We start from the raw sequence: 22,869 nt of genomic DNA, 5'->3' as shown, positions 1-22,869 counted from the left end.
GGAGCTGAACCCAAGGCCAGTTTAGGAGTGTCTGAATGCAGTGTCCTCTCCTGCAAAATCCCCTCAGTTGTTAAGTGAGGAGGGAATCCTGCAATCAGACAGATAAGGCCTTGAGGTCCAGCAGCTGCTACAAGTATTCAGCTGTCTCCCTGGTGCTTGTCTCCCTGAGGAAAAGAAAAGACAAGGCATCAGTCAAGGTTTATTGCAGCCTCCTATGCAAATTCACCTCTCTGCCCAGCTGGTTTGCTCTGATCAGGACGGAGCCCTTCCCCAGGGAAGTGAACGACCAGCAAGACTGGGACTACCTGAATCACCCAGTCCTCCTCAGCTCTATGCCAGTGCTTTAGGGAGTCCCAAACTGTTGCTCTAGTAAATAAACTTGGTTTTACTCTCCCTACCAGCATTGGCCTCATCCAGCCATGATTTTTCACCTGATTTACTACACAGGCAGCTCAGCTGTCCTTGGCTTGCAGCAGAAGGGACATAGCTGCTGCTCACTCCCAGACACCATGCTGTGTTTTGTAGCTTGGAGGGTCCCTCCCACCTGCTTACCTCTCATGGAGTTGCTCCTTGAGGTGGGTGAGAGTTGGGTCAGTTAGGTTCTGGTCAGGATTCTCCAGCTGGGATTTGCTCAGATATTTGGCTGTCTCATGTGTCCTGGCCAGATGAGGTCTTCCCTCCTCAGACTGCCCTTTTTCAGGCTCCCACCCCTCAGGATGGTCCACGGTTAGGAAGGAGCTATAGCTCTCTTCTAAGGAGCCAGCACCCTCATCATAGAAGAGGAGGCTCCGTGACTGAACTGGAAAAGGGGAGTGTTGGTTAACAATGAGGGCAAGGTCTCTTGCAATGGGTGTGGGTCATTGTGGTGGTTTCAGCACATGTTCACCCAGCTATGGCCTTGTCTATGTGCTCTGCAGGATACCCATCCTCCCCCCAGCTTCAGGAGGCAAATACCCGCCATGACACACAGCCTCTTCAGAAGACAGTCGGTCTGCCATGGGACTCTCCCCTCATGTTCCTTGCTCTGACACTTGTCAAGTTTTGGGACAATGGTAAGTAGGGAATGACAACAGGCCCAAACATGGAGCTGTTATCAGAGTTTGTACCACTGTCAGGCAGGAAACCTGCCCTTGCCAGAGCCCCGGCATATGGGGTAGGCACTGGGGGAAGGACATTACCCCTGGACCAGGAACGTTGAAAGAAGAGCTGGAAATGGGTTTGACAGGGTGAAATGGAGGAACCACGTTAGACTCACTCTTACTAGTTGTGTAAATGTCTGGTGCTGGTGTTGCTTTCACTGTCTGTGATGCTGAAGAGAACTCAGGGAGACAGGGCATCAGGGATCCCAGGATCAGAACGAAGCAGAGTGCCAGCACCTAGGGAGGAGATCAGCACAGAGTTAGTGCTGCTAGCCATGAGGAAACACTCCCCCCAAGCACACAGACATATGGCTGTGTGAGAACATGTGGTCAGACTGACAACTGGGTTGCTGTGGTCCCTCACAGAGGGAAAGGGCTTGCTCTGCTAATCTCTGCTGCAAGTCTTAGAAGGGAAGTCAGAAGCTTCCTCCTGTTGCTTTATTTGAAGTATTTCTGGTTCAGTGTTGAGAACTTGCCTGTCCAGTTGATGATGGTGGAAGGTATGGCTGGGGAGCAAGGTGAGAAAGAGGGAGACTCAACAGAAGGGATGAACTCTGCTTTGCCCAAAGGGAACCTGGCCATTGGCTCAGTAGGAGCTGTAAGAAAACAAGCTCACTGGGAGGAATCTGTGAGGTACCACAGCACACAGCAAGGTGAAGCCACTGTCCATGTGAGGACAGAAATGACAGTCAAACTGCAGCCACCTAATACCTGATAGCAATGATGGAGAATCCAGGGAAAGGGTTAAACTGATGCTTGACATGCACATATTCAGGACCATGTGTCTGTACCTTCTGCTGTCAGGTAGACCAGTCAGAGTTACTGGGCAGTGGTAAAAGGAGAGAGGCAGATGAAAACTCCCTGGAAATTCCCCTCTGGAAGGTTTTGCCATGACAGTAAAGCTTCACAGTGAGATGCCAGTGCTGATCATAAAGAACTCTATAGGGTTTAGGGAACTACCAGTATAGAGCAAGAGGGGACACATAGGAAACAAGAGAGAGCCAAATGCTTATTACCTGAACACCTATGTGGCATGGGTGGTGTATAACTGCTGCCAGCAAAGTGCTCAGTCTGAGCATGTCGAAGAGGCAATGCATTTCCGTATAAACTAGCTAAATTTGACCTGTGGGGACACCTGTGGGGATAGCCAGCAATTGCTTGACTGCTTTTCAGAACAGCCACCTATTTAGGAACAGCCATGCCTAAGTAACACACAGAAGCAGGTACATCGAGGTAATTTTGACCACCAGTGGATTCCAGATGTGGAAGATCAAATAATAGCACGGGGATACTGTGCTATATAAAGAGGGACTTTAATTGTCCAGGCTCTTCATGGCTGGTTTTAAACTAAGGAAACGAAATGTGGACAGCATAAATGCTGTTTAAGCACATCATAGCAGGCACACAAGGCATTTAGAACTCTTACTCCACCACAAAAAAGGAGGAAAAATAAACTTTGAATAGATGTTGCTTGGAATTATCACAGCCAAACACACAGCTCCCAGAAAGGGGAGCCAGCCCTGTGAAGCCTGTTCTTCTCTTCTACATCAATATAGGCTTTATGGGCTGGGAAAGAGCAGTACACTTAGCAGCTTGCTTTAACATGGCTTTCAACTGGGGTTTTGCAAACCAGCACTGGGTTTACTCTGTTTTGTTTCAGCTTAACTTTGATGCTCTGATTCGGTTCCAGTTCAAACTCTGACACACTTAATAACTCTTAGTTTGACTTTGCCCATCACAGCTTTTGACCATCTCCCTGTTTTGACCTCTTGAAATGTGAGGGAAACTACTGCAAAACCAGTTGGAAAGGTGGAGGCAAAATTAATCAGAAAAAGACATCCTGAGAGCAGAGTTCTCACATGGTTCAGTGTCAAAATGGGAGAAAGCAGCAGATGGAGGAGCAGAGAGCTCCACTGTGGCTCTGGCAAGATTCAGCAGTTTTAAGCTTGGCTTCAATGATGGACTGTGTCAGATCTACAGATGGGAGAGGCTACAAGCAGACTGGCTTTTGGTCAGGATTCAACTTCAGAGTGATCTTGACCATGGGGAGAAGTGGTCCAAGAGAACAGCAGCAGATCTGTACAGACAAATGTCAAGACCTGCTGAGATGGCAGGACTGATTGACAGAAGAAACACATCAGTGACTATGTGGCCAGGAAGAAGAGGATCTGGGAGTAAAATGAAGCATAAGGTAGGAAAAAGTCAGTGCCACTTTGCAAAGGGCAAATCTCATGCAAACCCCATGCAGTATGAACAGGCTTTCTGGCTGGCTCTGTACCAGCCTTCAGGTGGAACAGTGTATCCAGCTTTGGGCCCTGTGCTTCCAAAAATATGTGGGGCAATTGGAGAAAGTCTGGGAACAAGCAGTGATTTCAGCCTACAAGGGAAGACTGAAGAAAGAGTGGTGATTTAGCAGAGCAGACTGAAGGGAGTTGCTCAAAAAACATAGTTTTCAAATATGTAAAGTACAGCTGCCCAAAGGGAGGGTAAACGCATCTTGCTTACAGTGGGCAGAAGAAGTTGTAATAGGCTTCAGCTCTTGCAAGGAAGATTGAGATGAGATAGCAAGAAAGCTTTATCTGGGAAAGATAACAAAGGACTGGAATGGTTTGCTTGAGGAGGCTGAGTTCTGCTCATCACTGGAGGCCTTTAAGGACTGGCTGGACAAATATCCAGCAGGAACGAACAGGGCTAAAGAGAAGGGTACTCTGCTTCAGTCCCATGCTGCAAGGCATGATGATTCTACATATCTGTTGTGATAAGGAGTGCTGTATTTGGAAATGGGAACTTGGGGCCCTATGAGAGGAACTGGCCAAAGATAGAAAAGCAAATGACAAATTCTTGAAATGCTTCAAAGCCAGGAAGCCTGAGAGAGTTGGTGTGTGGGCTGGGGTGCTGTGGAACGAAGGGAGCAGCAAAGAGAGATAAGACATTGCTGGGAAGCTAAATTAGGTATTTTATCAGCCTGTAGCACAGGGGATGTCTGGAGGGCACCTCTTCTGGACTTGCTCATTCCAGGTAGTAGCAATGAAGGATTTCAGGAGCCAGGGGTGCTCTGATGAGCTGTGCATTAAGGAGCAATGAGTCACTGGGCCCGGCTGGGTCACACCCGAAAATGTGGAAAGAACTTGGGAATGAAGCGAAGCCACACAGCAGGCAAGGGAAGAGCTTCAGGCATTAAAATCGGGTCTGACATGGGGGCAGCAAAGAGGAGCAGAAGTTTGAGCAGATTTTGACAGGAGGATGTGCTGGAAATTACAGAGCAGGGGCTCTGGAACCAAGGAAACTGAACCGAGAGTGAAAAACAACCCCTCAGGACACTGGGGTGCTGAGAAAGTGGGGGAAGAACCTCACCATCCACTTGTATTTCTTGCCTGTTAACAGTACAGAAGTGATTTCTAGATGTAGATAACTAGCTTTGACAAACTCATCACAAGCAGCTACTATGACAATCGTAGAATCATAGAATGGTTTGGGTTGGAAAGGACCTTAAGATCATCTAGTCCCAACCCCCCCTGTCATGGTTGAAAGTTCTATTTTTACCATCGATCAGAAACTTTTGCCCTGGCAGAAAAATAAGATAAAGAATAAGCAATTGACTCTTATCTATGGCCACACACTGGCATGCCCCAAAACTCCACGGTGAAGCCAATACTGCTTCACTGTGAGAAACGAGAGGCAAAGAGGATTACCAAAATGATTAGACAACCCCAAATCACTTTGGTTAGTCAAAAAGGGCGAAGAGAATTCCAGCTGGATTTAACAAAGCCTAATGAACAGACATAGAAAGAACAGATGCTATTTCTTGCTGATAAACACAAGGTAATGCCCACTGGGAAGAATACTTGAACTGTTGGCCTGTCCTGCTGGGTTAAACATTAAGCATCACTAACTCAGCAAAAGAAAACTCTCCCCATTATAATGGAAGCTCATTGAAGGTTTTTGCTGAATGGCCAATAGCTCAGGAAAAGCAAACAAAGTGCTGGCTTGCCCAGAGAAGAAGGCAGTGAAAACGCAGGAATTATTCTAGCGTTGTTGCATGAACAGCTGATGCTACCAATGTACTTAGGACTGGTGACTCTGACACAAAGGGAGACAGATGTAACTGGCAGCAGAGCTGGGCAGGGGGGAAGAGGGCAGAGACAGGCAATGAGCAGAGCTGGCTGGGGAAGCATGGCCAGTAAGGAGGATGGAAATGAAGTTTGTACCATCAGGCAGGTCCCGGTCTGTGTGGAAGCCATTTTGTAAGGTCTGGAGACTTTCCCAGCTACCAGAGCCTGCAGCTTCTGTAACTGCTGGAGCAGAGTCCTGTGATAGGAAACAAGCCAAACCACAACTTGATAAGGATACAAGAATGCCACTAACTCCCTTCATTTTACCCTGATTTTTCCTTCTTGTGAAAACAAGTATCTCCCCCTTGCTGTATCTTGCTCCAAGTTCTCTGACCAAACAGGCTTGGGAAGCAGGCAACAAAAAAGGGTGAGTGCAAGATATAAAGTATGCAGGGACTGCAGGAGGAATGCCTCAAGATGCTGTTGCATTGAGGTAATACCCTCCATCTCCTCAGCAGTAGCTGTACCACAACCTTCACTGCAACTACCCACCATTATGAACGAGCTGTTTAGCACTGCCTCAAAGCCCAGGCAGTCACCTCCCAGAGCAATGGACAGGCAGGTTACCATCAAAACCAAGCTGTGGGATGGTGACTGAAGTCTGTAGTCAGGTCAGACCTTGAGCACAGACCCACCTGCTCCCTCTTCCCTCAGACACACACTTTGCAGCTCAGCCTGTGCCCCAAACCGTTACAGTGGAGAGAGAAAACAGTTGTGATCCCCTCCAGCTTCTTTGGTTTTGGCAAACCCTGCACAGGGATATGGGCAAAGCCAGATGTTGAGTTCAGATTCATTCTCTGGCTGCCCTGGCTGGAACACCACTAAGGTCTCTCTGCTCCATTTAACTGAACACGGGGAGAGGCACACATAAACACAAACCAGTGGTAGAGGTGTTACTAAGAGCCACCAAACCCTTCACTGGGCTGGTGGAAAAACCTGGGATGAGGGACATGACAGACCACACAGTTCCCAAGGGCTGCAAGTTACTCACATGCAGACTACTGCGTGTTTTCCCCTGGGAGCACTGACTGTTTTACACAAATATGTTTGAGCTTTTATAAAATGCCAGGTCCTGGAGCCAGGAGATTGCAGGAGAATCCCACCTTTCTCTCTTTCCAAATCCTCTTCTGCTCCTCGTACAACCGGAGAGAAGGACAGAGTGTCCCACACAAACCAAACCCAATTAGAAAGAACACAATGTGTATTCTAACAAAATACCCCCCTAATAATCTCCTGGCTCCATGAGCTGCAGTGGCTGTTTTTTTTTGGCAGGAGGGTGGGACTGGCTCTCTTGCTGCGGTTCTCCCCTTCAATTTGAGCTGGGGTGATAGAAATGGGGCTGTAAAAATGAGTGCCCGCCCCACCAGCCCTGCAGCTGACTGCCCTTGCTCACATGTGCTGCTGTACCAGTAAGAGGGAGCAGAGCTGGGCCAGCTCCTGCTGCCCATTCCCAGTGCAAGGGTGAGTCTTCATTATTTGCTTCCAAGGAAGCTTGCTCCTTTCAGGTGAGCAGCAGCAGCAGATGGGAGGGAGATTCTGGTCTTGCTTTGCACAAGAAAGAGGCAGGGCAAAGGCCAGGGTACCACATACACAAGGAGTTGTCCTGGGTTTGGTGGCAGCAAGGATCTCTGTTAGGGAAATGAGCTTCCCCTGTATTCACCAAGTCTGTTCAGCTCTTTCTCAAGAGAAACCTGAAACAGCTACATTATGCCCAGGGCCTTATATTCCTCTGAAGAGCCCAAGAGCAGAAACAATGGGTCTGAGAGGCTGGTGTGAGGGGCCTGCCTTGATGCAGCTGCCCTGGAGACAGCCAGAGGGCTGGAGGGCAATGGGGAGGGCAGCATGAGCCCAAAGGGCTGCAAGGAGAAGGAGGAAGAGATATGAGAAATGCTCCTTCCCTCCCTCCCCTTGCTGTGGAGCAGCCTGGCTGTCCCAACACAAACATTCCAGGCTCACTAACCAAACCCAGCTGCTGTCATGGGCTCAAACCCAGCACCTCACTGAGCAGCGTGTGTGCTGCCAGGAGCTGGGGAGCTGCCTTTCTCTGCTCACCCCCCTGCTTCCCTTCCTGCCACCCTGCCCTACCTACACATGGTCAGCTCTGACCCCTCTTACCTGTTTGCATTTTCCAAGGTCTCCACTTTTTTCCAGAGTTCATTGTTTTCTGTGGTGTATGTCTCGACCCTGCAGGAATAAAACCCACAGCAACTTAGTTACAAAGGCCAGGCAGACAAAGGAAGTGTAGTCCTTGTCTCTCCTGGTGTGTGGAAGCTCAGTGGCCTCATCCATCAGCTGCAGATATGGTCCTGGAGCCAGATGTTCCTGGCCCATGTGGTTGCAGCCAGCCCCAATGGACCAGGGATGAGATTGCAGGTGGTCAGTTAACATGTGACAGTTCCCAATTCAGGCTTTCCTGAGGGTTGGAATGCCACTAGTTCCTGGTTACAGGCAGGTCAAGTTAGGACAGACTCAAAGTTATTATGCAGGCATTTCCATCACTTGCAAACCCCCTCTAAGGAGCATGGAAAAGGGGGATAAATTCAAATCTGTCCCACTCAGACTGAGAACCTGCCCTGGCTGTGCGCCTTGCGTGTTAAAACCGGGCAGCTCGGTGCAGATGCTGGGCCGGCTCCCACTGCAGGCACACGAGGGCAGCAGAGAACCTGCAGGCTCCATCCCACTGCTTCGGAGGAAAAGTGGTTGGGATGGGAGAAGGGGAGTGTCTCCAGGCCAGCAGGAAGGCAGGCCAGGGACACAGCCTGATCCTGCGGGAGGTTTCCAGCACGCTCTCTGAACCAGGCGTTCCGTGTAAAAACTGGGCTTACAGCGAAGGTGTCAAACTGAATGTTGAAGGGCCCAAGTGGAGGTTTTGACAAACCAGCTCTGCCAGAAAGCCAAGTTGACCAAAGACTTGTTCCATTAAAAAAAAATCCAGTGAATGCTGCTTTTGGTTCACATTTAAAGCTGGCATTGTTTGAAAGCCATCTGTCACAGCAATGCACCAGCGGAACAAACCGCTGAGCACACACAGGCACCGCAGCCACGGCTGGGGAGGAGGCCCCAGCTCAGATGCTCTGGACCTGCCACTGGAATGAGGTCAGCCAAGAGCCCAGCCCCAGCCTGAAGGATCTGGGTGGGACACAAGCTGGGGGTGATGTGCTCTGATGCCTGGACACACCCCCCACGGTGTCGCTTATGGAAGGACAGGAGAACTTGAAGGTGCTTTGAGGCATCTGGTTTTATTCAGCGTTTCTGCATGCTTAGAGCATTTAAATAAATAGCATCAGTGAGAAGAGTTCATTAAAGTTGGGTTTGGGAATTAGTTTTCTTCCATTTTGCTGTTCTCAGGTGGTGTTAGTAACAGGGAAGAAGGTGGTATTTGCACAGAAATAGGAATTTTCACCTGGATCGTGGCTTTCTTTTTTGCCTGGGAATGGCCACCAGGGGCTGCTTGTACCAAGGGCATCAGAGGATTAGGCCCTTAAGAGTTATTTTCCACCCTATCAGTGTCATGTAATGTCACCTTAGGCTTATGCCTACCATACATGCAGGACCTCAGGGTTGCAAGGAGAAAAACAAAGCTCATGCAAGGGAGGGAGTGTGGGGAATAACTGTAGTGCAAGGTTTTTCTTGCTATCAAATGCTTGTCTATCCACCCTTATGGAAAGAGAGGGGGAAAAATCTGTGGTCAGTGCCCTCAGGGGGCCTGCTGCGTATGGGACAGACAAAATAGAAGCAATTTCTAGTGGGGAAACATGACTCTTACCCAAAATCCCACCTTGTTGGCAGCCAAAATGGCCTGCGTTCTGCAGGGGACCAGCCAAACTAAGCACTTGGAAACACAAAGTTTCTAGAGCAATCTTTATCCTGCAATAGGATTTCTAGGAGGGAGGGGAGAAGGGGCAGGATCCCAAAGCAAACTTCTGTGTAGCCAGCCTTGCAAGGAATCGTGCTCTTTGAGCAACTCAGAGACAAAAACAGTAGAAAGGGGGGCTGTGGATGGACAGGGCTCCTTTTTCAGAGGTAAGACTGAGAATAAGATACTTACTTTTTCTCTAGACACTCCACATACTCTTTCTTCTTCCTGCGACTCTCCTGAGCAGAGATCTGTGAGGGGGGCAGCCATCAGAGAGGAGTCAGTATCAGAAGCCTCTAGACATTGCTTTGTGGCTTCTTCATCTTGTCTGTTCCCTGCACACACAAGCACCCTAAAGGTAAATGGGGATATCGCCTTCCAGTCTGCCATACCTACTGGTCTCCAGGCCAAAACTGGGAGGGATGGATATGTAGGTATGCAGCCTACAGGCCACAACCATTTCTTGCAGCATGCCTGTCCTCCCTGCTGCTGAGAGCATCTTTAGGGTTGCTTTGAAGACCTCTGACTCACATGGGTATGTGCAGTGGTCATCTGGTCAGATTCTGCCCCAGACCACTTCTGAGTCACGGGATGACTAATTCAGGGTCTCATCATTTGTCCCAGGGGATGCTTTCTAATCACAGTCTGAAGCCTCACAGCTTTTGCCTGACTACTGAGCTTCGTGCATCACTCATCCTGCACCATGCAATGGCTCTTGTTTCCCTGCCTCCACAGCAAGGTCTGACCAGGCTGGTTTGTCTGATCCACGATGCCTTAGCTTGTGGGTCCCACCCCAGGCCACACTTCCCAGATACAGCTGCAACGCAGCATGCATGCAGAAATGCCTCAAGGCACCATTTCTGTGGGTTGGGAGGCTTGTTCCAATGTACCAAAGGCAGGATCCCACCTTTTCTGAGCTGCACTGCAGCTGAGGATGCTCTGGAATCATGAGAACTGCATGATTACATTTTTGGCGGTCACCTTGTTCTTGATTTTCCTCCTGACCCTCTTCAGTGCTTTCTCCTCTGCTTTGGTGAGGGGCAGCTTGGTAGGAATGGGGTAGCCCTCAGCAATCAAGGTGCGTTTCTCCTCTTCAGTCAAGAGCAGTGGGCCAGAGGTCCCTTGTAACTTCTGAAACACACAGAGAGCAGGAATCAGCATCAGCAAGGAATTCTATCCCAGTGATCCTCCTTTTAAGGAGCAGCTAGGGGCTAAGTACGAATAGGTACAGGGCAGTGCTCTTGCCTGCTCTTAACCTGATCATGGGGGCACAGCTCAGCAGTTGCCTTCCTCTTTTACTTGGGAAAGCATCTGCTCCTTTATGGTAAGGCTGGCTATACACTTGCACTGCAGGACCCTGTCAAAGAACTTTTGGGTGATGGTTAAAACACAGTCTGGTTATGGGAATTCTCGGTTATTCCCTTCTCTTTCATTAACTTCAGAAAGTCCTCCAGTGCATAGGCTGCATCCCAAAGTATGGGGTGAAAGACAGCACTTGCTAAAACAAGGCAGCTGCTGGTAGGCATTGTGCAAGACTTACTGCACCTCTCCTCACTCCTGTGAGCACCACCCTGTCCCCCTCCCTGTGCTAAGACATTGCCTTGCCAGGGCATTGGAGCTCGGAGACCTGAACAAGAAAAGGATCCCCAACATGAGCCTCAGAAAGCCTCCAGCCCCCTTTGAGCACCAGAGAGCCCTGTGTCCCAGTGACATCCTACTGCCTCCTTACATGTGGTGCTGTGAGGAGAGGTGAGGAGGAGATGGCAGTAGAAGAGCGAGCAGCAGGTCGGGCTGGGCTGGAGGGAGGCAGGGACCGGGGGCTCTGAGATCCATCGCTGTCACTGCCATGGCTGCTGGGTGGAGTTGGAGGCATCTGCACCAGGTCATCTACTGGGAAATAAAAGGAAATCAAGTCAATGACTCTCACGTCAGGCACAGGGACCTGAGACGCAGCAAGAAAAGACATTGCCATAACAGAGGACTGAAAAGAGGATGATGAGTCTCTCACAAGACGAGGTGGGTCTGAGAGCAAGGCTGGACTGAGCACTGCCCAACACAGGGGTGAGGCTGACCTCAGATGTGCTAAACTGGAACTGCAGGAGTCAGAGAGCTGGCAGGGTCTTTGCCAACACACTGAAGGTATTTACAAAGCAATGAGGTACTCCAGTGTCAACTTAAAGGGAATACAAAGCCTGTGATATTTTGCTCCATAGCCTGTTCACAAGCACAGGAAGCTCTGTAAGAGAAGAGCTCTTCCAAAAGCACTGCAGGGCTCACACACTTGCCAGAACACTTGATCCAAAGGGGCTCTGGTCACTCGATCGGTTTCCAAGCACTTGAAAACTGTCCCCACTTTGTACTGGAGAGCCCTGGGGGCCTTCATGGAGGTGGGAATATGCCTAAGGAATGTCTCTCTGCAGCAGTGGGAGTTCCTATAGTGCTTTCATTTGTGCATCGGCAGATTTTCAGATGCTTGGGTTTCTTTCAAATTAAACTGGATCCTGAATTTCCTGACTTTCAGATGGTTGTTTTTGGATAACACTACAGTCTCTCTGAGGATTTTAAAGGCTCTCTTGCATATTTCCTACTCTCAAGTATCCTGGTTTGCCTGGGAGTCCCTATATGAACAATTCTGTGCGTGACTGCTGGTCCAGACACTGACCTTAGTTGGAACAGTGCAGCACTCACTCCTCTATTGGGCTGTGCCCCAGTGCTACCTTGCATGGCTCTGCTCTCAGGTGTTGTCTTTCCTCCCTGTATAGTAATGATCTATATCTAAGTAATATAGAGGGATGCAAGTTGACCAGCAAATTCTATCTTCTTACCTGTAGGTACATTTATAAACTGGTTCACCTCTTTGGGTTCAGCTTTGATCACAGGTGCTGGAGTCATTTCAATGGGAGTCTGTGGAAGAGAAGCAGAAAGAGCTCTTGGGTGCTGCCACCTCTCCTCAGAGGGCTCCCAGAGCCGCTACTCCCATGCTCTCTGTCCCACCCCATCTCACAGCTCTGCCTCAAAGCAGCCTCTCACCATGCATAGCAGAAACCAAGAGTCCAAACATAAGCCCCCCTGGCCTGTGTTGCTGGGCACACAGAGTGCAAACACATGTTTGCAGAGGAAGAGGCAGTGGCAAATGGATATGCTGCCAAGTGGTGCACTGAGTACCTCCAAAAGGGAGATGATTTCTGTCCTTGGCAATTTGCTGGACCCAGACAGTGGAATTTAAACCAACCTATACATTACCCTCTTTGATTTGCCTTCATTAGAAATGGGAGGATAGAGGCCGTACAGAAACAGCAACAGAACCACCCCCATCCTGCTTACATGATTTTCACCAGGGCTGCTGGGCAGCTGGTTCCAATTGCAGGAGACTGAGAGTTAAATAAAGAGTAGATTTATTCCCATCTGGGCTGTGCTGCCCCTCAGCTTACCAGCCCCCAGCCCACCAGAGGCTGGGGGAGCTTTTACACTAAACAGACACACTGCAAACTCCTCCAGACTGTAAACACAGCTGAGAGAGCACCATAGGATGGCTGCTGAGCACACACAGCAGAGCTCTGAGGGCACAGCAAGTTCAAGCTGTGTAAATAATGGAGGAAGTTTGTGCACAGTTTTGGCTGGAAGTACCCATTTGTTTTGGATAGTTGTTTAAATGGGAAGATGCTCAGCATGAGTGAAAAAAGGAAGTGAACCCCAGAGATGCTCTACTGTTATCTACTGAGCTGCTACAAGATAGCCAAGGTCTGTGTGAGATGAGTCAGACTTTCCCATCCAACACGACTGGACTCAAGACATAAGCCCCCAACTTACACCATCACCAGTGGCATAAGTGAGCCTTCTCCAGACAAACAGACTTAAGAACTTAGATATCACCAAAAGACTTGGCCCTTTTTTCTTAGAAATTATAATTACTGCTGCTTCATAGGAAAAAGCAAAGCAGGACCTGGAGAGAGACCTCCACTTGCAGTGAGCAACTGAGAAAGTGAGAGGTCATATGATAAGCCCAAGGCCATGAAAAAGGCAGTGGCAGAGCAGGGGTCTATGCTGAAGAATAGTGAGGCCAGTGGCATCACATTTAATTGACATTGATCTCTGAAAGTTTAAAATAAGCCAAGAGTGGCTACAGAAATACTGGCAGATTGGAGGGGACAGGCCTCCAGCACATGCAAGCTTAAAAGCCTTTGGCTTTTGTGCCAAGGAAACATGCTTGCATTTAACCAAGATTGTAAAGCATCCTATGCTGGAGAAAACCTTCCTTCCACCATTTGCTCTGGAAGTTGTCTTGTAGTTTCAGTGCAGGAATTGAGAACACAGTTCTATCTAGCATCAGGAGTGCTGCTCCTCTGACTGCCATTTCAAGAGGAGAATGACAAATAATGCAGTATCTGGGCTTTGCATCACTTTCTCCTCTGTGTCAGCAGCTAAATCCCCTAGCAGGACACATGGCAGGGCCTGCATCACCAGGGGTGCGCTGTGTGAGAGCCCAGCTTCCCAACGGATCCTAGATGGGCTCACCTCCTCGGGGACTGGCAGTCTCTGCAGAGGGTTGAGGTTCAGCACTGGTATGGAGCTGGCAGCTAGCTGGGACTCAGGCAGGTCTAGAGCCAGGTTCTGTTCCTGTTTCACCATGATGGAGCAGAGCTTGGGCCCCAGTGACCACACTCCATTCTCCAGCTCTGAAACATGCACAACATGAGAGTCAAACTCCAGCAAGAACAAGACAAGAGAAATAAAAAGTCATGCAGACAGCTTCCCCCCATCTGGTGAGGCTGCCTTTCCAAGTTTAGCACTGTCACCACACAAGCATGTGCAGGCCCACAACACAGAGTACAAAAGGGAATGAACCCCCAGCGTGCAGGGAGCAGACAGGACAGAGCTAGAGGGGTTGTGGCTCTGCTCTGACTCTGCAGCCCAAGCACTGGAGGAGAGCTGTGGGGTTTCTTCCCTCAGTGATGTCTCAGTCTCGTCCTCTGCAGCTTACTTCTATTTAGAGCTCAGTGAGAGGAGGATGCTGGGCTGTTGCTCCTTAGGCAGCATGGCCAGCATCACAGACCTGCCAGGTTAACCAAGAATAGCACCCCCTCCGTGCTAGAGAGCTGGTGAGAGGGCAAGCACGATGGCAGTGAAAGGCTGACAGTGCTGCCTTGGTCTCCTGCTGATGTTGTGCCAAGTACCAGAGCTTTGTTGCCTGATGGGAGAGGAGGAAGGTCCATTTCTGTGGAAGTCCAATGTAGCATCTGCTTGTGAGGCTGCTCCCATGGCTGCTCCCCTTAGTCTTACCTCCTTCACCCTGCACTGCTCAGGGGACTGCTGCCTATAGCTATGCCAATCAGTTCCCCTGCCATTGCTGGCAAGGACAGAAGCAGCAGTGAGGGAAAGGAAGTGTCTGAAGAGACCTGAATGGAGCTGTGTTGGCACACTCCCCTTACTCCCTGCCTACTCTGTCCTGTGCACATCCGTGGTGTGAGCCTGGAACCAGAGATCCCAGGAGCTGGGATTCAGGCAGTGGTGGATAAGCTGCAGCTCAGATGGGAACAAAAACCCGCTAGGCAGGAGAGCTGCCTGGGTTCTGCTCTGTAGTTTTGGTCCCTTCATTGCTCTTAAATACTTCAGCCCGACAAAAAGCTACTCCTCTACTGGCCTGGAGCCTGCATCCTCCTCCCTAATCCTCATCTCTTCTCTTCCCCCTTTTATCTGGCAATGAGAAACTCATTTAGCTTGACACAGGACAGACTTGAGTGTGCCACCAGATAGTGCGCTAGTTGGCTGAACATGAGGCTGCAGTCAGGCTTAATCCCTGACTCATCTGCACTACTCTGCATGCAGCACTCAGGGATGTTGCCCAGCTGCCTGCTGCTCAAAGTAGTTCTGCAGTGCAGGTCTCAGTTTAGAAGATGTCCTGGCAAGAGGAGAGGGTGAGAAAGGTCCTTCTCAGCTCCAGAAAAGCCTGCACAAAGGAGTACAAGCAAGTAGCTGTTCATGTGGAAGCTGCCATCTGAACTAAACTTAAAGGTATCTTAACATCATCTTTCCCCAACGCAGTCTGTTGCCATCAAGAGAAGACAGGACAGAAGCCTCTGGCTTTTACTTGGAAACAGTGGTGTTAAAGCTTAGGCAAGAATTGTACTAGTTAACACAATGCTGCCCTTGCCAGTGGAATATGTTGTCTTCCTGTCTTTGGCCTAGCACCTCTAGGCTCATTCCTTCCAGCTCCCTGTGTGACTGGACATCTTCAAGCACAGACACGAGTTCCTGTGGCTGCTCCATGTGGCAGAGAGCACAGTTACCCCTGGTATGCAGACAAGCCTTTTCTGATGGAAGGGGGCAAGGTGTGACACAGTCACAAGTGTTTGCAGCCACAAAATGTGGACTGACATCTTCTGCCTGGTCACAGCCTGTCTTAGAGATGAGGGACAGTCAGAGGTCTTCCCGTTTATCCCACTGGTCTAGGCAAGTTCAACTATACCCGTATCAGTCCTGTCAGATGGTTGTCTGACTTGATCTTACCCCTCTGAAAAGTGATGAGGAATCCACAGCTTCCCCCATTAAATCTCTTCTACAGTTTCACAATGCCCACTACAGGAATGTTTTGCCTCCTGGCTAATCTGAAGTTGTCCTACTTTGATTTTAAGCCTCATCTTCTTCATCCTTTGTGTTGCAAAGCTCTGTATTTCCCTTCTTCTCAGAGACTCAGGGCATCCTCTGCCTGGGAGGGCTGCTGCTGAAGCAAGTTGCTAGACAAGGGAGAGCAGACCACCAAGGGCTCTCCCTGTGCAGACTGGACTCAGCAAGAGAGCAGTCCCTAGTGCTGTGAGTCCAGACAGTCCAAGGATCAGACACCCAAATACATATGCACTGTCCTCCCATTTCCTGTCTACATTCTGACCCTGCTCTCTTTCCCACCCTCGGAGATTTATCTGGGGAGTGATTGGGTTACAGAATCAGAAACACATCAGGGGGTCAATGAGGGACTGAGGAGAAAGCATTTTGTTTGGACACATCTATATTCTGCTGCCTGAGAGGACGTTTCGGATGAATGGCCAGTCTGTAACCACTGCAGGTTTCACTCTATGTTGGTGGGTGAAGCATGCCAGGAAACTCATCCTCTGCTCTATATACTCTGTGCGTAATGATAAGAAGTAATGGCTGAGAGACATCCATAGCTGCCCTGGGATAAGGAGCTGCGGCAAAGAGGAGTGAGGAAGCAGGACTTGTACAGAGGGGAAAGCAGCAGCCTGAGGCTGGTCCAGCACCCACAGTCCTGGCTGCCTCTGCTCCTGGCATCAAATCCACCCTGAAGAACTTAGGGCTGGTACTGAGAACCAAAGTAGCCAGTCTGCATGTGTAAACCGTTTGGAGAGCAGACCCCACTGATAAGCAGGGTCACAATAAACCCAGTGGCTTGCCCTAGCTGACCTGTGTTAGTGGGAACCATGTGGGAAGGGGTAGGATTTGGAAGTGTTTTGGAGTTCTGCAGAAAAGCTGGGAGAAAGCTGATAAATAGCAAGTCTCAGCCAGCTCCAAGCCTAGACAGAGCCCAAGCATTCCTGAGGAGCTCTGCAGACCAAGCAGAGCTTGCTTAATGTCAAAGAAAAGCCATTTCTGAGTAATTAATTTGAAATGAATGTCTAAAAGGACTGAGACTGGATGGAGCTGTGCCAAAAGGACTGCACAGTGTTGCAAATACTGGACCTGACTCAGGGCTACACTAGAATATGACTCACATCCAAATACGAGCCAAGACAGCCCTGGAAAGATGGGTTGAATTATCCCAATGCAGGACTGGGATAAGGGCATAGATACCCCTATACCTGCCACATTAATACTAGGCCTTACTCCCTGTATAGAGCTGATCTGCACTCTCTGAGAGCAAGTGCCAGATCCATCTCAAGGTCTCCTGGGATACGTACTGTATATCCTGTGATGGCCTCTGCCCAAGGATCAGTGTCACACTCCATTCAGGAGAGTCATGGTCTTGCTTTGGAGACACTGTAGCTGATGCTGGGGCATGTCCAGACACAGAGGAGAGGAGCAGAAGTGTTGACAAGTGTCTCAGAGAGAGTCCCAGAGGTAGCTTCATGTGGGCAGACTTCATTTCACTGCCTTCTACAAACTCATGCTTTTTGCTTCTCCCATTACCAAGCCTCATCCCTCATCTCCTCCTATTCATTTGCAGGGGCAAAATAAGGATGTGTTTATTTGTTCATGCTGGTTTGTTTTCTGTTAGTCACCCGGCTGCCTGTTTGGGCTCAGTGCCCTCCAAGATCATATTGGGGCTAAACCTAAGGAAAAAGGAATGCAAATGGAAAGCTTTTTTGATACTAAGGCAGAGCTTGCTTGGCCTGCCACAAGCCTCTCTCCTAGCAACTCTCTGAGTGACCCCTAACTGATGGCTGCACCTTTGCAGGGACCAAAGAGGCAGTGGATCAGCTCCTCTCTTTCTGCCTTGGCATTTGCACCAGAGAGCTGGGATCATTCCCGGCCATAAGAGGGAAACCTCTGTCCCAGGTCTCACTCTTGCTCAAAGGAATGGCTTTCTTCTGTGTATACTGAGCCTGTGCCACTGCTTTTTCAGGCAGCCTGGTGCCCATCAGCTGTTGGGACACCCACACAGTCCCACAAATTACAGGACTCTCTGCAAGGACGGCTCTAAAAATATCCAACCATCATAAATTATCCTGAAACGAATTGTTTTAAAAATAGGTTTTGAAATGACTGTTCTTCTTTGTCTCCTGCTAAAAGATGTGCTGGTAAAGAAGCCACTTAGCCTTCCACATGTACCAGCACTGGTTGCAGCCAGAAACTCATGCTTCCTATATTGCAAGCCAAACCCCTGCTGCCTGATGCCAAAACAGACCTGGATCTAGGGCACCCACACCCAGGTTTGCAGGGTCCCTAAGAGACATTGCCTAGTGTTTGCCAGAAGCTGGCAGCACACGCAACCACAGCTGATAATCATTGCCCAGCAAAGGAGCAGTGTGGCTGTGAGAGCACAAACTGAAGGAAAAAACGTGGGCTGTATTTGACAACAGTGGATCAAGCCCAAGGAATTGCTGGTTTGCCCTTATACATGGAAGCAGATGGAGCCTCTGCTAAGAGATGTGCCTGAAGCTGCACAGTGTGCATGTCTCACGCTCACCATTCACGTTATCTTCAGTCTTGACAGGCACGAGGGGGCTCTGGGGTGCAGAGTCTCCACTGAGGGAGTAGCTGTGCTCTGCCTGGATGCCTGGAGTGGGGGGATCCAGGTCCATGTCCAGCAGCGGATTCTTCTCAGCCAGTACTGGGTCATCGAAGAAACTGCTGAAGAGGTCGTTGGAGAAATCCTCCATGTTGTCGGAGAAGTGATCCAGGTTCTCTGAGAAATGCTGAGGGAAGACAAAGGGAGAGAGTGCATTTGTGTCAGCTCCAAGAGGGATCCGAGAGCCTTCCTCTGTACCGAGAGCCAAACCTCAGCAACAGCCCTTTTTGGATGGGAAAAAGCAGTTCCTATCCCTTCCCCGCATCAGTTTGATAAAACCACCCTGAACGAATATAGAAAGGGCTGTGGTGCTGTGTGTCTTCCCTGCCTGTTTATCTATGCCACAAAAACTCATGCAACTCTTCCGCATTCTCACATCTCCCCCTTCCTCCATGGTACCTATCTTTGGCTTCCTAGCATCACTTCACTGTGACAATGAGCCAAACAGAGCACAAGGCAAGAAATCCCTGTGATGACAAAATGCAAGTGTGGCAGAAAATCACCATCTTCAGCACCTGCCCTTGGTGATAGACACTTTCTCATGCTCTCTGCCAGTAGCAATGGGCACTCAGATGCTCCAGAGAACATTAACCCAGCTGCTGATTTCTATCAGAGGGAAAAAAAAAAAGATCAGTTGGATTGACATAACAGGAAGACCCCCTGTTGTATTTCATTTCCTCTGGGATTTCACAGCCCCTCTGTGGACCATATGAGGCTGTCCTCCAGCCAGATAATGCCTGCGAAATTCAGCTCCCCGATGAAGTTTAAACACTACAGATGGGCTGTTAACAACAAACAATCATCCCGCTAATCATTCCAGTAACAGTCAGTAAATTTGGCCAGTGCTGCTGCAGAGCTGGGCTCCTGATGCTACAGAGAACCTGTTTCCTTTGAGGCATATCCTCCTATTCAGAAGTCAAATCACTAACTTTTCCATTCGCTACAACAAAGCATTGGTTGGGCAGGGAGAAAAATGGTGGTTGCCAAACACCAGCTGAAAAATTATCCCATTTGTTGGCAGATTGAGGCTTCTGGCTCAGGGAGAGGAAAGAAAAGACAGATACATTCAAGTGACTATATTACACAGACGGAACTGTGTAACTTAAATGAACTGGAGAGAGCTCGGCCGACTCAGACTGGGTCGTCCCCCTCCTCGCCTGGAAAAGCATCTGGGTGGGCAGAAAGGCATTGAAAGCAGCAAACAAATACAAAGAGCAACAGGGTATGGATGAGAGAGAGTGGGAGCGAGCAGGCAGGTCCTAGAGCAGAGACATGAATGCCAATGACTTCCAGTGTGAGAGCTGAACTCAGGAAGAAGCACGAGGTGTGTGCAATCCGTCCTTTCTCCAGTGCTAGGACTGAGGGAGGAGTTGGCCAGAGGACCCCGGATGCTGGAGCCTGCGGTTCCTGCTCCTACAAGAAGGTGTATTTGTTTTACCTGAGCACAGAACCACTCTGTCAATATTATACTGTCAGAAGGTTGGGGTGAGGCAGGGGAGTGAAGCAGCTGAACAGACCCACACTTCCCACCAAATGGGGGAGGAAATGGTGCCCTTCACCCTCCAACTTCACCCCTCAGCCACTCAATGTAAACACTCAGGTGCTCACAGAGTATGCTGGAAGTGAGGGGAGTCCCTGCCGCCTGCATTCTGCCTGACACAAGGTTTCTCTCCCTTTGCTTCTTTCTCATTTTTCTTGTACTTCCATTGCCAGGAATGACAGCTCTGGGAGGGCAGACACTGCATGTGTAGGTGAGGTGGAGAAGGCTAACTCATGCTAAATCCCAGTGTTGAGGCACTCCCTGGGATGTCTGGGCTGAAGTTTTCTCCACTTGTTCCCATGCTGGAAGCAGAGTTGGCAGGATAGCTTGGTAAAACCTACCCAGCCATTTCCAAGTTGCCTAGAAGCATTTCTGCCGTTGAATTAAGCGACAGAAAACACCTCCCATCTGTGCTGAGCACAACTGGTCTTCAGAGGGAGCTGAGTCAGCAGATGAAACTGGGTTAGATATTTATCTTAAAAAGCACTAGAAAACCAGGGTTTGTCCTATCCTACAGCACAGAGGAGTAAAGAGTTTGGAGCATTAACCCGAGAGGGTGCCTGCTCGTGTAGCAGCTGTTCTTTGTCTTGTTTCTCTAAACAACACAAGCAAACACAGGATGTGAACACGATAGCCTTACGGTAAGGGTGAGAACGTAACCACAGGGAAGTGAAGGGATTCAGAGCTTTGGCTGCCAGCACACCACGACAGCACAGCAGAGCCAGGATCCAACAAGAGGCACTCAAATCAGATGTACTCTTGTAACCAAAACTAGAACCACCATGGAACCCTGGAAGAGGAGCAGAGCTGGATGGCCAGCTGCAGGGAGAGCTGTGACTGCCATATGCTTCCCATTCCTTCCACAACTGTGCATTAACAAAAGCAGAGTAGGAGTGAAGAGAGTCAAGAAGGTGCATTTATGCAGTAGTTCCACACATTATCTTTTAGCAGTATCCCACCCATGCTTAGAACAAGGATGTCTTGGCCAGTCAACAGTCTTCCCATTGTGGGACAAACCTTCCTGGAGGGAAGAGGCAGAGATAAAAAACATAAAAAATTCTCTCCAGCAGCAGCTCTGGGCTTAGAGACGAGCAATGAGTGCAAGGAGCTTACTTATCAGAGCCTTAACATGGGCACTAACATCGTCAGGAGTAATTGCAGATTTCTGGTTCTTTTAGCCACCATACAGCAGCCTTTCTGGAGGACCTCACTGCTTGGAAGTGAGGATGAAGGCAGCACTGTTCTCCCAGAGATGCAGGAGTTCAGGTCCCCAGGAGATGGAGACCTACAGCACAGTGTGGGAAAAACATGGGTGATAAGCAGAGATTCCCTGGGAATCCAGACATTTTGGGGCACATAGCCCAATCTAGGCTCCTGGGTCTTATCCTCCCGTGCAACTAAGTACTGGCAAAGCCTTCTCATTGAAGCAGCCCCCTTTCAGCTCTCACCAATCATACATATACCATTCCAACATTTCCAGACACAGAGGGTGGGAAGAAAGGAGCTAGACTAAGAGAGTGGGAATAACTATAGTATTGTCAAAGGGGGCATCAAGGATCAGACACCCTTAAAGAGGGAGAGCACCTAGAGCTGTCACAGAGCTGGAGATTGCTGTTTTACTCAAAGAAGGTGGCAAGAGGCAGAGGCAAGCAGAAGAAGACAGGGTAAAGCAAACAAAGATAATGACATGGCTTTGTAGCTGGCTATATCCACAACGGAAACTACAGGCCAAGCAGGAAGCTAAGCCACCATGTCCAATAAAGACTGCTGTATCTCTTGGGTTGGCTCTGTTCTCTCCTGATGACAACAGGTATTATTAACTTTAGATTTCTGATTAGTAAAGACAGCCGTGCATGCATGCAACCACATGGTAACAGGAAAATGTGTCCTCTTGTCCAGATCCAACTGTGATGGGCACAGTAAGGAGCAGCCCAGAGCTTATTTTGGATAGATGCCACCAAAACGGCTGCTAAATAGTTTAGATCAAGCCTACTAACCCAGAATGTACAAACTCTGTCCCACCCTCGTTGGGGGAGCTACTTCTATCTGACAGTGCTAAGAGAAGGCTTCAGCTGTGCTCTTCCTTAATGCATGTGAGAGAGAAGGTTCCAGGGAGCTGCAAATCCCAGTGTATGGTGTCTCAGGCCTGTGTGGATCATGATAGAGCATAGAAGGGTCAGTGCTCTAAATTCCTGAGCAATAAACAGAAGCAGGTTTATCACCTGGCCAGATGGATGGTAGCTTTCTCCTGGCTGGAAGCTCACATGCCAAAGGAAGTGCTGGCAGCCACTAGCTCTCCCTTCTCCCCCACAGCTGAAGGCCTTCATGTGCTGCCAGAAAAGGCTGTGCTGGGCTTTGGAAAGACTTTTGCCAGTGCTGTGGCACTTGTTGGTCAAGAAGGTCCAAGAAAGAGTCTGCAGGATTCAGACATGAATGAAGGTGAGATAGACTGAGATGCATAATCAGAGCAGGGTCATCGTCTCACAGCCTCTTCAAGGCTCTCTCCTTGAGAGCACCTTCCAGCCAGGAGATCAGTCAGCTCCCACTCCTCAGAGAGTTGGCCAAGAATTTCCAATTGTGACAATGAAGGACTCTGGAACTCTACTGAGATTCTCCTTTAGGATATCTCAAGTAGCTTTCACACAGATGGGCCTGGCTTAAGCAAGGGAGACCAGTCAACTGGGAAACGTGATCTTTACCATCCTGTCCCAGAGGGAGCGGGTGTGAATTGTACTGGGGGAAAACAGCTTCCAGATGGGATGTGAAGCTCACAGCAAAGTCTCATTTCACATTATTCGCTCTTGCTATCTCCCCCTCCCTTTCACACCCTCCTTCCTTCTCTTTCTAACTATGCTCCAAAGCCAAGAAATAGCACGAGATGTGTTTCCAAAGCTGTATTACCAGTGAGCGGTCAGGGAGGGGGCAGCCAAGGGACAGAAACACAATGGCGAGGATGTGCTGGATTTCCTGATCCAAGCCCC

At 49.4% G+C, this 22,869-nt stretch overlaps 1 protein-coding gene across 1 annotated transcript; it reads right to left on the bottom strand.

Moving 5' to 3' along the window:
• Positions 1 to 127: 127 nt before the first annotated feature.
• On the bottom strand, positions 128 to 18,439 carry CREB3L1 (cAMP responsive element binding protein 3-like 1). The gene is made up of 11 exons (XM_010009415.1): positions 18,247 to 18,439; positions 13,623 to 13,783; positions 11,933 to 12,011; positions 10,837 to 10,997; positions 10,089 to 10,238; positions 9,300 to 9,358; positions 7,367 to 7,435; positions 5,348 to 5,447; positions 1,256 to 1,376; positions 553 to 799; positions 128 to 164 (listed from the first exon to the last, which is right to left on the bottom strand). The coding sequence occupies exons 1-11, from the start codon at positions 18,437 to 18,439 to the stop codon at positions 128 to 130; spliced, it is 1,377 nt and encodes a 458-aa protein (XP_010007717.1).
• Positions 18,440 to 22,869: the final 4,430 nt, after the last annotated feature.

This window comes from Nestor notabilis, unplaced genomic scaffold, assembly GCF_000696875.1.
Source record: "Nestor notabilis isolate BGI_N333 unplaced genomic scaffold, ASM69687v1 scaffold6682, whole genome shotgun sequence".
Lineage (NCBI taxonomy): Eukaryota > Metazoa > Chordata > Aves > Psittaciformes > Psittacidae > Nestor > Nestor notabilis.
This window is presented reverse-complemented; position numbering and strand designations above follow the sequence as displayed.